This window comes from Hippopotamus amphibius, chromosome 8, assembly GCF_030028045.1.
Source record: "Hippopotamus amphibius kiboko isolate mHipAmp2 chromosome 8, mHipAmp2.hap2, whole genome shotgun sequence".
NCBI classification, from domain to species: domain Eukaryota; kingdom Metazoa; phylum Chordata; class Mammalia; order Artiodactyla; family Hippopotamidae; genus Hippopotamus; species Hippopotamus amphibius.
Genome location: NC_080193.1, coordinates 113,470,366 through 113,485,358, shown reverse-complemented (window position 1 = coordinate 113,485,358; position 14,993 = coordinate 113,470,366). Strand labels below are relative to the sequence as shown.

Below are 14,993 nucleotides of genomic sequence, written 5' to 3'. Positions count from 1 at the left end.
CTGTAGCTGGTGGTCATGGGAGAGCTCTCTCATCCCTGTTGGCTACCCATAAACATTTATTATCATTCAACATTACAGATGTCTCCTAGCATTATTGAAAATGATGTTATATTTCTGTTTCTTATCTTTAATATTCTTGCATTATTTCTGTTAGTAGGAATAAATGCCATTTTTCTCCACTTAAAATTAAGAAACTTAATATTTAAAAATAATATTTTGTGTTGCATAAATAGTAATTACCAATTACCAGTGCAATGTATACAATGGCAAATATTTCCAAATGGACACTCTATACAAATGATATTACTCAGTTGTTTCACTTTTAGATACTTAAATGTTACAGTGAACTTGCAGCCTCAAATTATTTTGGTATAGAGGAGGCTATTTGAAAATATATTTATAGGGTCTTCCCTAGCGGTCCAGTGGTTAAGACTCCGCACTTCCAATGCTGGGGGCACGGGTTTGATCCCTGGTCGGGGAACAAAGATCCCACATACTGCATGGTGAGACCAAAAAAGAAAAAATATATATATTTATAGAATACTTACCTTAATGTTAAACATGACATGCTTAAAGTTGTAATAACTGTCACTTAATGTGCCATATCCGTAGACACATTTGTTTTGGGCAATTGCTCTTTCTTAAATAAGCAGATATTTAAAGCAAGAAAGATTATAGACTTGTGTTTCTAAATAAAGATTGCATACATCTTAAATAAATTCAATTAAAATTGAATATTTTTGTTTACTTTTAGAATGGAATCCCAGCTCTGATAAATCTCTTGAACTTAGACATAGAAAGTGTGCTAGTAAATGTAATGAACTGTATACGGGTATTATGTATGGGAAACAAAAACAATCAAAGAGCTGTGAGAGACCACAAAGGCATCCCATATCTTATCACATTTCTGAGCTCTGATTCAGGTAAGTCTCTATTTCTATATATTTTAAAGTGACCAGATATATTTAGTGAAGCAAACACAGGTTTGGACCTGTCCTTTATGAATAGATGTCCTGGATTTATCTTAGGATGGATCTAGACATATGTAATATAGCCTAACTTCTGAAACATTTAAATTTAAACTGCTGGATTTATAAAAGGAATTGACTCTCAAAGCCATAATTTTTTAAATGTTGAACTAGATATTTTTATAAATGGAAATATTGGCATGAGTAATGAAAATAATATAGCTAATATGCCCAGGGACCCAAGTAGATGTCTTCTTGAGTGAATAAGACACAAATTGATCATCGGAAGCTATTTTTCAAGTTACAATAAGGACTGCAGATTTGCTGTTAGATATTGGATATCAAAATTCAATGTCGTCAGATCATCAGGCTAATGATCAGACTCTGAAGTGCATATAAATACCAAGAATACCAGAAGCTATGAGGCAGTTTTTGCAGCTACTGCAAATGGCCTCTTAGGTTCTGTAAGAATTTTCTCATTCCAGTGAGCATACACATAACAGTGTAAACTTCAAATCTATATATATTTCCAATATTCCAATTCCAGTCCAACGCCACAGGATTCCTTATTGCCTTTCCACATTCTGTATATTTTTTTTTACAGTGAGAACCCAATAATATTAACACTATTCATTTAGTCAGTCCTATAATACTTATAACACAGGTTCAAAGCTGTTTCACCATATCACTATGAAATACAAATCCACTAGGAAGAATTCAAGATATATTTTTTTCTCCCTTACACTGAAGCTATATAGTAAAGCACTGTACTCAAGTTACTTTAAAAAGATTCTTTAAAATTAAAAAAAAAAAACACAGGAGAATATACATTCTTTTCAAGTGCACATGGAACATTCTCCACATAAATAGCATGCCAGGCCATAAAACAAATTTAAGAGGATAGAAATTATATCAAGCATTTTTTCTGACCACAAGGGTATGAAACTAGGAATCAGTTACAGGAAGGAAAATGGGAAAAACACAAACACTTAGAGACTGAACTGTATGTTACTAAAAAAAGCCAGTGGGTCAATGAAGAAATCAAAGAGGAAATCAGAAAATACCTTAAGGAAAAATAAAAGTACAACTTTCAAAAATCTATAGGATTTAGCAAAAGTAGTTCTAAGAGAGAAGAACAAGCAAAAAAGTTGGTAGATGCAGGAAATAATAAAGATCATAGTGGAAATAAATGAAATAGAGACAAAAAAAATAGAAAAAGATCAAGGAAACTAAGAACTGGTTGTTTGCAAAGATAAACAAAATTGATGAGCCTTTAGCCAAACTCATCAAGAAAAAAGAGAGAGGGCCCAAATAAATAAAATTATAAGTGAAAAAGGGGAAGTTCCAACTTTCAACCACAGAAATACAAAAGACCAAAAGATCCTGCTACAAACAATTATATACCAACAAATTGGACAACCTAGAACAAATGGATAAACTAATCAGGAATAAATAGAAGTAGACCAATACTAGCAGTGAAACTGCATCATTAAAAAAAAAAAAAACACTCCCAATGAACTAAAGTCCAGAGCTAGACAACCCACAGGTGAATTCTACCAAACACTTGTGGAAGAGTTAACACCTATCCTTTTCAAACTATTCCAAAAAATTGAAGAGGAAGGAACATTTCCAAACTCATTCTTTGAGGCCACCATTACCCAGATGCCAAAACCAAAGAAACTACAAAAAAAGAAAATTACATGCCAATATCCCTGATGAACATGGATGCAAAAATCCTCAAGAAAGTATTAGCAGATTAAATTCAACAATACATTAAAAGGATCATACACCATGATAAAGTGGCATTTATCTCAGGAATGGTTCAGTGTCCACAAATTAATCAATGTGATATACCACATTAACATTTTAACAAAGGATAAAAATTCTATCACCATCTCAATAGATGCAAAAAACCTTCTGACAAAATTCAACATCCATTTATAATAAAAGCTCTCAACAGAGTGGGTATAGAGGGAACATACCTCAACATAATAAAGGCCATATATGACAAAATCACAGCTAATATCATACTCTATAGTGAAAAGCTGAAAGCATTTCCTCTAAGATCAAGAATGTGACAAGGATACCCACTCTTGTCACTTTTATTCAACTTGTATTAGAAGTTCTAGCCACAGAAATTATAAAAGAAAAAAAAATTAAAATAAAGGGACTCCAAATTGGAAAGAAGTAAGATTGTCACTGTTTGCAGGTGAAGTTATACTATATAGAGTATAAAAATGCCACCAAAAAACTATTAGATCTAATAAATGCATTCAGTAAAGTTGCAGGATACAAAATTAATATACAGAAATCCATTGCATTTGTGTACACTAATAATGATGTATCAGAGAAATTAGGAAAACAATCTTATTTACAATTCCATCAAAAAGAATAACATACCTAGGAATAAATTTAACCAAGGAGGTGAAAGATCTGGATTCTAAAAACTATGACACTGATGAAAGAAATTGAAGTTGACACAAATAAATGGAAATATATACCAAGCTCATGGATTGGAAGAATTAATATTGTTAAAATGGCTGTACTATGTAGGGCAATCTACAGATTCAATGACATCTTTAATAAATACCAATGGCATTTTTCACCAAACTGGAACAAACGATAGTATAATTTTTCTGTATATAGTATAATTTCACCTGCAAATTTATATGGAACAACAACAGACCCGAATAGCCAAAGCAATCTTGAGAAAGAAGAACAGAGCTGGAGGTAAACACTCCCTGATTTCAAACTATACTACAAAGCTATAGTAACCAAAAAGTATCATGCTGGCACAAAAACAGACACATAAATCAATAGAATAGAATAGAAAGCCCAGAAATAAACCCATGCTTATATGGTCAATTAATCTGTAACAAAAGAATATACAATGGGGAAAAGATAGTCTCTTCAATAAATGGTGTTAGGAAACTGGACAGCTACATGCAAAAGAATCAAACTGAACACTTTCTTATACCATATACAAAAAAAACCTCGAAGTGGATTAAAGACTTAAATGTAAGATCTGAAATTTTAAAACTTCTAGAAGAAAACATGCAGTATGCTCTTTGACACTGATCTTAGCAATATTTTTTGAATTTTTCTCTTCAGACAAGTGAGACAAAACCAAACATAAACAAATGGGACTAAATCAAACTGAAAAGCTTTTCACAGCAAAGGAAACCATCAACAAAATAAGAAAACCTACTGATTGGGATAAAATATTTGCAAACAATATATCTGATAAGAGCCTAATATCCAATATAAAGAACTCAAATGACTCAACAACAAGGAAAACAAAAACACCTAACAATCCAATTAAAAAATGGGCAGAGGACCTAAATAGATATTTTTCTAAAGAAGACATATAGATGGCCAAGTGACATATGAAAAGATGCTCAACATCTCTAATCATCAGGGAAATGCAAATCAAAACCACAATGAGATAGCATTTCACACCTGTCTAAAGGGCTGTCATCAAAAAGATAGCAAATAACAAGTGTTGGTGAGGATGTGGAGAAAAAAGAACCCTTGTGCACTGTTGGTGGGAATGTAAATTGGTACAGCCAATATGGATAAAAGGGTGGAGATTTCTCAAAAAATCAAAAATGGAACTACCAAATGATCCAGAAATTCCACTTCTAGGTATTTACCCAAGGAAAACTTAAACACTAATTCAGAAAGATAAAAACACCTCTATGTTCAATGCAGCATTATTTACAATAGTCAAGATATTGAAGCAACCTAAGTGCCTATTGATAGATGAATGAATAAAGAAGATGTAGTATATATACACAATGGAATATTCACAGCCATAAAAAAGAATGAAATCTTGCTATTTGCAACAATATGGATGGAACTAGAGGGTATTATGCTAAGTGACTTAGGTTAGACAAATATATTCATTTATATGTGGAATCTAAACACCAAAACAAATAAACAAAACAAAAACAGACTCATAGATACAGAGAACAAACTGGTGGTTGCCAGAGGCAAAGGGAGTTTGCGGGTTGTGTGAAACAAGTGAAGGGGATTAAGAGGTACAAACTTCCAATTATAAAATAAATAACGAGGATATGATAAACAGCATAAGGAATATGTTCAGGAATATTGAAATAACTTTGTATGGGCATAGATGGTTACTTTTTGAGGTGATCATTTCATAATATATTTAAATATCAAATAACTACATTGTATACCTGAAACTAACATAATATTGTTTTGTCAACTATACTTCAATTAAAAAAAAAGAAAAAAAGGCAAAAAAAGAAAAATTTACTGCAAATGTATTAAGTTATTCCAGTAATTTCTAGGGCTCTCTACTAACGGAAAAAACACAAATAGGAAGGAAATGTGCCAGGGTTTCTCCTAAGCATTGTTTAAAACAGTGAGAAGTTGGAAACAACACATTATTCTTTAAAATGTAAATGTTTAAGGAAATGTGATACACCCATTAATGGAATATTTAGGAGACACTGATGTTCATAAAGAATGGGAAAAATTTTATTGGTTAATTAAAATGCAGGATATTGTGTTTATAGTACAACTGTATTAAATATGTCTGTAACACTAAAGTTATCTATATTTTATAACAGATTATAAATATATATTTATAAAAATAGTGGATGAGATTAAATGAAATGTTTGCACTTGAGTGGTGAAAGTCCAGACAGTTTTATTTCTTTTTTCTATTTTTCTTTATTTTCTACATTTTCTAAACTCCACAAATTTGATTTTCAAATATGGGAAACTAGTGATATGCTGCATTTTTATATTCTTACTTTTTAAAAGATTTTTTAACTGGTTCTTGAATTCATTTGAAGATGTGTTGACAGCTGTATCTTCTGTTACAATTGCTGAGGTTGCACGTGACAATAAGGAAGTTCAGGATGCTATGGCTATGGAAGGAGCCATTCCTCCTCTGGTGGCTCTTTTTAAAAGAAAACAACTTAATGTCCAAGTGAAGGGTGCAATGGCTGTGGAAGCACTGGCAAGTTACAACCCTTCTATACAGAGAGCATTTTTGGAGAAGTCATTAAGTAAATATCTTTTAAAACTCCTCAAGGTAGGACTTTTAAGATTACGTTTCATTTTTCTTAGACAAAGTATTTAATATTGAATTTAGTTAAGTGAAAAGCAAACTAAAACCAATTCTAGAATAAACATTTTACTCAACATACATTCCTATGGTATTCAATAAATCCTCATTGACTGAATGGAATATTTTTTTAAATAGGCGTTTCAAATAGATGTTAAGGAACAAGGAGCTGTAGCACTTTGGGCCTTGGCAGGACAAACACTAAAACAACAAAAGTATATGGCAGAACAGATTGGATACAACTTTATAATAAATATGCTTTTATCACCATCAGCTAAAATGCAGTATGTTGGTAAGTTATTTTCTATGCATAAATCTGTATAATATAGAACAGGACTTTTGGAGTATTAGACATGTTTCTTGCTTTTCTTTGCCAGGAGGTGAAGCAGTCATAGCGCTAAGTAAGGACAGCAGGATACACCAAAATCAAATATGTGAAGGGAATGGCATTGCACCACTGGTTCGCTTACTAAGGATTAGTAAAATAGCTGAAGGCACACTTCTGAGTGTCATCAAAGCTGTGGGATCCATCTGTATTGGTTTGTAAATTTATTCTCAGTTTTAAAAATATCAGTAAATACTTCTCTTCCTCTCTATCCCTACTGTTGTAGCCCTTAACCATATTTAACCTATTATTATCAAGTTTTTATTTCTCCAAGACTTTAATGAGTAAAAGTGGTGCAATTAAGCATATTATATCAGCCTTGCTCTTGAGTTCTGGTTAGAATGAGAAATAGCCTTGGCTATTTTGATTTCAAGGAATCTCCTTTTTTAAGTTTAAGAGAAAAATATTTCTTATTTTGAATCTCAGGAACTATATGTTTTTGAAGATATAGAAGTGTTTCTAATGCTGTGGCACATTTTTCAGTTCCAGTCTCTTTCCGTAATGATTCTTTGTTTATATAGTGGCCACTAGGTCTTGTTGTTCCTTTCTTTCCAAAGGATTAACCTTTTGGGATATCTGAAAAATGCTGTAGAACTGTCAGTGACTGACCTGCCAAAAATAAAAAATCGTGTTCTTTGCTGACCTGCATGAATGTGTGAGACTGATGGTAGGCTGCTCCCTGTAGACAAGAGAAAAAAAACCTAAAACTTTATTTAAAAAAATCTAGCTGGATGAAGAATGTAGGAATTGGTTTCAAAAAAAATTTTTTTTCCTTTTTTCTTAGAAAAGCTACTTTGCTGAAATTCACTAACTGCTTCAAGGCAATCATGTCAGACAAGATACTTTTGTTGTTCTTTTAGCCAGTCTACAGTATAAAGGATAATTATATCTAGAATCCTAGTAAATGATAACACAAATACAAAGATAACTGATATACGTGTGTGTGTATTCAGTTTATCCTCATTAGTTCACTTCAAAGCTGTCCACGTTTGCTGTAGACAAGGAGCTCTCTGATAGAACTACATAAAAAACTCTCGCTTTCAAAGTCACCAGCTTAGACTTTTTGCACACACATGCCCCTTCCTTTTTCTTCTTCATCACGTTCGTGTTTTCTTCTACACTCGTGCACATATGGAGCATATTTAAAACAGCTGGTTTTTTTTTTCAGATCTTTATTGGCGTATAATTGCTTTACACTGTTGCGCCAGTTTCCGCTGTATAACAAAGTGAATCAGCTGAATTTATGAATATATCCCCATATCCCTTCCCTCTTGTGCCTCCCTCCCACCCTCCCTTGTCCCACACCTCTAGGTCATCACCTGTCATCAAGTTGATCTCTCTGTGTTATGCAGCAGCTTCCCACTAGCCATCTATTTTACATAAAATAGCTGGTTTAACATCCCTGTAACTAGTTCCAGCATATCCGTCATATCTGGGTCTCTTTCTTTTGGTTTTTTTTTTTCTTGATTATGAAGCATATTTTCCTGCTTCTTTGCACACCTAGAGCTTTTAAAATGTGTTTTTTTAAGTGCTATTGAAATACAATTTACATATAAGATATTTAAATAAAATATACAATAGAATAAAACATTAAATACATTACTTAAAGTGTACAGTTTGATGAGTGTTGACGTATTCAGCACGGACACCATCAGCGCAATCAAGTTAGAGAATATAATCATCACCTCCAAGTGTTTCACTGTCCCTTCATAATTCCTCGCTCTTTGCACCCCATCCTCAGATAACCACTGGTCTTGAGAATGGCTTTATTGTATTTTACATATTAAAACATAAGCTTCTGATTTTTTCTTTATAAAATAATGTGCTCATTTATCCTTTTTGAATTTATGGCATGGATCCTAAGCACAAAATTATTTAAAAATTTTGATATTAAATGACTTCCACCGCTGATTTATTTTCTATCACTGTTGATTACTTTGCATTTTGTAGAATTTTACATAAATAGAATTATACAGGTGTACTTTTTTCTTGCTTCTTTCCCTCAGCATAATTATTTTGACATTCATCCATATTATTGTATCACATATCAATAAGATACCTCTCTTTCAATGCTAAGTAGTATTCCATTGTATGGTGTGATGGTTAATTTTATGCCTTATGATATATATACATATATCCCATTGGTTCTCTTTCTCTGGAAAACCCTAATGCTTATGGATATATTATGATTTGTTTATCCATGAACCCATTGATGGACATTTGGATTGTTTCCTGTTTCTTGCTATTATAAATAAAACTGTTATGAACATTTGTGTTCAAGTTTTGGTAAAGATACGTTTTCATTTCTCCTGAGTAAATATCTAGAAGTAGGATTGCTGGGTCATATGGTAGGAGTTTAACTTTTAAAGAAACTGCCAGACTGTTTTTCTAAGTTGTGGTACCATTTTGCACTCCTACCAGCTATGTGTGAGTTCCAGTAGCTTCACATCCTCATCAACACTTAGTATGGTAATTTTACTATTGTAGCGGGTACGTAGTAAATCTTCTTGTGGTTTTAATTGGCATTTTCCTAATGACTGATGATGTAAAGCATTATTTCATGTGTGTCGTTTGTATATCTTCTTTAATAAAGTGTCCTTCAAATATCTTGCCCATTTTTTACATTGTGTTGTCTTAAGTCATAAGCATTCTTTATAAATTCTAGATACAACTCTTTTGTTAGATGTATGTTTTGCATAAATTTTCTTCCAGTCTGTGTTATCTTCCCATTTTTGTAATAGGGTCTTTTGAAGAGGTGAAGTTTTAAATTTTGATGAAGTCCAGTTCATTGATTTAAAAATTGTTCAGCCTGTAGGTTTTGTGTCCTCTTTCAGAACTCTCTGCTAAACCCAAGATCATAAAGTTTTTCTGTTTTCTTCTATTTTGACGTATGATCCATTTTGAGTTAATTTTTGCATATGGCCAAGATTCATTTTTTCTCATAAGGCTGTCCAGTTGCTTCAGCATCATTTATTGAAAAGATTATCTTTTCCTCCATTGAATTAGCTAGGCACTTCTGTCAAAAATCAGTTGACTGGATATTTGTGGGTCTATTTTTGACTTTCTATTCAGCTCTGTTTAGCTAGTTGTCTATCTTTATGTTATACTCACTGTCTTAATTACTGTAGACTTACAGTAAATCTTGAAAGCAGATAGCTTAAGTCCTTCAAATTTGCTATTCTTTTTTCAAAGCTGTTTTGGCTGTTTCAGGTCCTCTGTATTTCCATATAATTTAAAAAATTGACCTGTCAATTTCTGAAAAAGATCTTCTGTTATTTTGATTGGAATTGCATGGAATCTATAAGTAAATTTGGGGAGAACATACATCCCATTAATATCGTCTTCCAATCCGTAAACATGGTCTATTTCTCCATTAATTAGGCCTTCTTTAATATCTCCCAGAAATGTTTATAGTTTTCAGTGTACAATTCTTGCACACATCTTGCCACTTTTATCTTAGGTATTCCATACTTTAAAATCATGTATTAGAAATTTTGATTGAATGCTGGGCATTGTGAGTTTTAAATTGATACGTGCTGCATCTTATTGTTTTCCTTTAAAGAGAGTTAGGCTCTATTCTGGCATGCAGTTATTTTACTTGGGATCAAGTTGATCCTTTTCCAGCTAGCTTTTAACCCTTGTTAGGACAATTCTAGAGCAGCCTTTACTTTGGAACTAACTTAACCCCGTGCTGTTGAGATGATTCCTTTCAGAGGACTCCATCTCTTTGTATAGTCCTTTGCATTATGAGGTGTCTGTACTCTGGCCACTAGGAACACAAACCACTCCTAGACAGGTGTGAGCTCTGAGAATTGTTCAACCTACTGCTTGTAGCGATTCTTTTCCAAACTTAAATTTTGAGTTTCATTCCATTATTAATATGTGAAGATTCAGTCAAAGATTTGAGGGTATTCATCTTATAACACCACCTCCACCATCTTCACCCCTTGAAACCTCCCTACCCACTCCTTTCCCACCTACTCTGAAGTGAACGATCCCTCTTCTGTGCTTCAAGCATACTTTTCTAATCTCTGTCAAAGCATTTATTGCATGGTATTGAAATCATATATTTAAATAGTTGCTTACCCTATAAAATATAAATTCCTTGAGGGTAGAGATTCTAATTCCTTCTTTTAGCCCTACCTCCTACCTCAGTGCCTAGCACCCCAGTCATTCAATACCTGTTGGCTGAATGAAGAATATTCATGTAATTAGTGTTTGTGTACGTCCCCTGGTGGCCAGTGCAGGGAGGGGGTAGGGAACAAGGAAACAAAAGTGTTCTTTGCTCCTTCTATCATATTTCCCTTAGTCCCTTCAAACTTCCCTAGGTCATAGTAAATAGGTGGTTTCTCTTCATTGTTCATAAAGGGGCTCAACCTTGTATTTATATCTAAGTATGTAAACTCACTGTATATATGTGGTGACATTTATTGGCAAAAGAACAAAATTTAAATTGTGCATGTCCACTAGAAAGAGATGATTTGAGTTTCTTCATTGAGATTAGACCTGCAATTTAAAGTAATATGTTTAAAAGGAGAAGTAAGGTTATCTTTTTAGTATGTGTATTTAAGGAATCCAGAAATTTTAACCAGGTGATTATTCTAGTTATTTTTATAAAAGCAAACTTTTTATGGAAAACATTAGCAACTATAAACTGAAGTACCTTGCACATAATTATTTTTACAGGTTTATTTATTAATTAATTAATTTATTTATTGGCTGCATTGGGTCTTCATTGCTCTGTGCAGGCTTTCTCTACTTGTGGCAAGCAGAGGCTACTCTTTGTTGCCGTGCACGGACTTCTCATTGTGGTGGCTTCTCTTGTGGAGCACAGGCTCTAGGCGCAGGGGCTTCAGTAGTTGTGGTACTCGGGCTCAGTAGTTGTGGCTAATGGACTCTAGATAGCAGGCTCAGTATTTGTGGCACTCAGGCTCAGTTGCTCCATGGCATGTGGGATCTTCCCTGACCAGGGATCAAACCCGTGTCCCCTGCATTGGGAGGCGGATTCTTAACCACTGCGCCACCAGGGAAGTCCCAATAATTTTTTAATAAATGATAGCTATTACATTATTATTCCCTGATAGTCCAGCACTCCTTATTTCTTTGTTTTTGTGACTATTAGAAAACCATCTATACATCTAACAGTAAATTTTCCATGTTTATCTGCTTTTCCTTTTAAAAACTTAAGGCAAAATATGTCAATATAGCATTTCCTTTTGTAATGTACCAACCATATTACGCTAGGACATATCATCCCAAATATGTTGAGCTATTTTTGACTTTACCATTTCCAAGATGGAAAAAATATTATCTCATTGACATGTGGATCCTTACAGGTGTCGCCCATACAAGCAATCCCATTAGTCAACAATTTGTTGTAGATGAAAATGCCTTTCCAGTACTTATTCAGCTACTGAGAAATCACCCTTCTCCTAACATTAAGGTATATATAAGATTTTTTTGTGTGATATAGTAAGAATTAACATAAATGACTTTTTAAGAATAATTTGTATCTTTAGGCAAGCTCACAAGTATAATAAAAATATTTAACCTTTTAAACAAAATCCTAGTTTTAAACAAAAAAGTTTGCTGCAAAGATAGTAGTAAAGATATTACTAAATTTTATTAAAATATGGTTTCTTCAAATATAATAAGTCTTATATCCTTACTCAACAAAGAAGTTTCCTTCCTCATATATTTGATTATTCATAGAATTTCCTCCCTACTTCCTCAGATACTGGTTGCTAAAACTAGGTGGGGATAATGAGGATGTGTGAGTTATGTGGCAAAATTTCTCAAATATAAGTGAATCCTGTCAGTGCCGCACCATCGAAACAGCCCTGCCTTCTACCAAGCAGCCTGTGTTGCCTAGCAGCAATAGTTTTCTCAAGGGTGGATACTGTAAAAATACATTTTTATTTTAAAATGTGCATTTTCATGGCAAAACAGTTTACTTCAGTTGCAACTGTCTGTATTTCAGTATATATTTTCAATTTCTTAAACTTCTTAGAACATAAATGCATTTTAATGCTTTTCCTCAAGTAAGATTCTATAGTAAATATTTTTGCAATGATAGTCGTGCTTTTCAAATCACAACACTTTTCACAGAAATGCATGGTGTAGTTCTTTAAAAATTTGTCTATTGAGCCCAATAATAAACAAAGTTCATTAGCAGCCTCCTTAAATGACTCCAGAATTAGAAGAGGAAAACTTCCTCAGGGCAATTCCCCAGTGCTTTGCTTACAACTCCATGATCGGTAGCTAACAAGCAGTTCAGGACAGCTTTTTAATCCATGCTAGGTAATTCAAAAAACCTTTTTTTGATGTAGAAGGAATGCAACTCTGCACTTAAGATAAACCTCTTCGCATGTCCTGCAGGCCCTGGTTGCCTCCCCCTATGCCCTCGGATGGAGCTTTGTGGTTGTGCAGCACACAGGATATTTTCTCAGCCGTTAAAAATTACAAGGGACATTTCTTCAGAAGCTGTACATACCACTCTCTAAATACTACTCAGAGAAATGGAATTAATGGATTTTATGGTACCTTTGAATTGGCATATCTTATATAAACATTTGTATAATGAAATATGTTGTTTGATAAACCATGCATGAAAAAAATTAATTTATGAAAATCACATATTTAGGTTGAAGTGGCATTTTCCTTGGCATGCATTGTGCTAAGGAATGATCAGTTACAGAATGAATTACAAGAAAATGAAGGATTTAATTATGCTGATGTCCTTTATCTTCTTCACTCACAAGATAAGGTAATAACTTCACAAAATGTTAGAGTTCATTTAGAAGAAAATGATTTTCAGACTACATCCTCAAAATTTCATCTTTTTCATGGTAATATTCAAATGTATTATTTAAGAAATGTAAAATCTTTTTGGTAGGTTGTTAGTTTCTAATGATGGAATAATATTGCTCTGTATTTCTCATATTTGTCATATTTCATCTTTGAAATGTAGCAATTTTAATGCTTGGTGAAGAGCCAAAAAACAAATCTCTTCTGTCTTGGATGCATCAAACTTTAACCTAATTTTATGACCTTTCAACCCTCAGTCATCCACTTCTTACCCACCCAGTATTCTAGAGTGGTGGTTCTCAAACTATTTGTGATGAAGCAATAGCATTTTCCCAGCAATCTGTTATGGGGAGATAATTTTAAAGCAACCAAACTTTAAATTTTGAAATAATTTTAGACTTTCCATAAATTTGCAAAAATAGCTCAGAGTGTTCTAGCTATCCTTCATACAGCTTTCCTGGATGTCAACCAAGAAATTAACATCTATACAATACTATTTGCTAATCTGCAGACTTCATTTTAAATTTTGCCAGTTTCTTACCAATGTCCTTTTCCTATTCCAGAATCCAATCCAGGATCCCACCTTGCATCTAGTTACCATGTCTCTTTAGTCTCCTTTAAGCTGTGACACTCAGTCCTTTGTCTTTTGTGACTTTCTTTCATGATTGTGATATTTTTGATGAGTTCAGGCCAGTTATTTTGTAGAATGTTCCTCAATTTATCTGATGTTTCTCATGCTTAAACTGAGGTTTATGCGTTTTGGCAAGAACACCATAGTCTTCACTTACTTTCCCAGTGCATCATTTCAGGGGGTACACGATGTTGATACGTCTTACAACTGGCAATGTTAACTTTGGGTGCCTGATTAAAGTGATATCTGCCATATTTCTCCACTGTAAAGTTACTGTTCTTCCCTTTGTAATTAACAAATATCTAAGGAAATATTCTGTTTTGCATAACTTTTGCTCACCAATTTTAGGATCCACTGATGCAATAGCAATTACAATGGCATCTGCCTAATGGTGATTTTTAAAAAAAATTTCCCTTTATTAGTTTATTAACTGGTATTTAACTGCAAGGAAGAGCTCTTTCTTTTAAGTGCTCACGCTCAGTTTCTATTATCTTGTTGTCAACCATTCTGTGGCTTACCGCTGGTCCGTGAGCCACACTAACCCTAGAGAAACAGAGAAACTCCCAAACTTTTGCTACCTACAGTGCATTTAGCAATAAAAGAAGAAAACTGCCAACTATGTCTCTCACAGTTCTGGGAGATTTTGAGGAAGGAAGGAGGGTTGTAAGGGGGAGAAATGAAGTCAATGCATTATTTTTTTTTAATATAGAATTTTACTCTGCTGTAATACACAAAAAGACGGAGAAGTGCTGCTATAACATGGGCAAAAACAGGGTGAGGAATTCATGTCTGACTGACTTTCTAAGCCATGTTTCTTCCTTCTCTCCTCTGTTCCTTCCACACTTTACTCTTATTACCCTTTCCTCAGGGACGCGCGTCGTCTCCCTTTCCTTCGACTTCCCATTCCACACTCAATCATTCTGCTTTTCCTCCCAGACTGTTACCACCTGCTTCACTCTCTGAACCCTATTCCTTTGTACCTAATACCTTTCTTCTTGCCTGTGACCAGGTGACTACTTAGTAAGTACTAATTTTTATGATGGAAAATTTCAAACAGAAATAGAATGACAAAGTAGCATAATGAACTCAAATATTCCCATGACC

The 14,993-nt window shown here is 33.7% G+C and overlaps 1 protein-coding gene across 1 annotated transcript in view; it reads left to right on the top strand.

The window, feature by feature from the left end:
* Positions 1-14,993, top strand: part of ANKAR (ankyrin and armadillo repeat containing) — a 67,535-nt gene that overhangs the window by 41,957 nt on the left and 10,585 nt on the right. The window contains exons 11-16 of the mRNA XM_057744412.1: positions 755-923; positions 5,792-6,033; positions 6,205-6,358; positions 6,444-6,605; positions 11,788-11,894; positions 13,095-13,217. Of these exons, the coding sequence (XP_057600395.1) occupies positions 755-923; positions 5,792-6,033; positions 6,205-6,358; positions 6,444-6,605; positions 11,788-11,894; positions 13,095-13,217 (957 nt within the window). The remainder of the gene's footprint in view (positions 1-754; positions 924-5,791; positions 6,034-6,204; positions 6,359-6,443; positions 6,606-11,787; positions 11,895-13,094; positions 13,218-14,993) is intronic.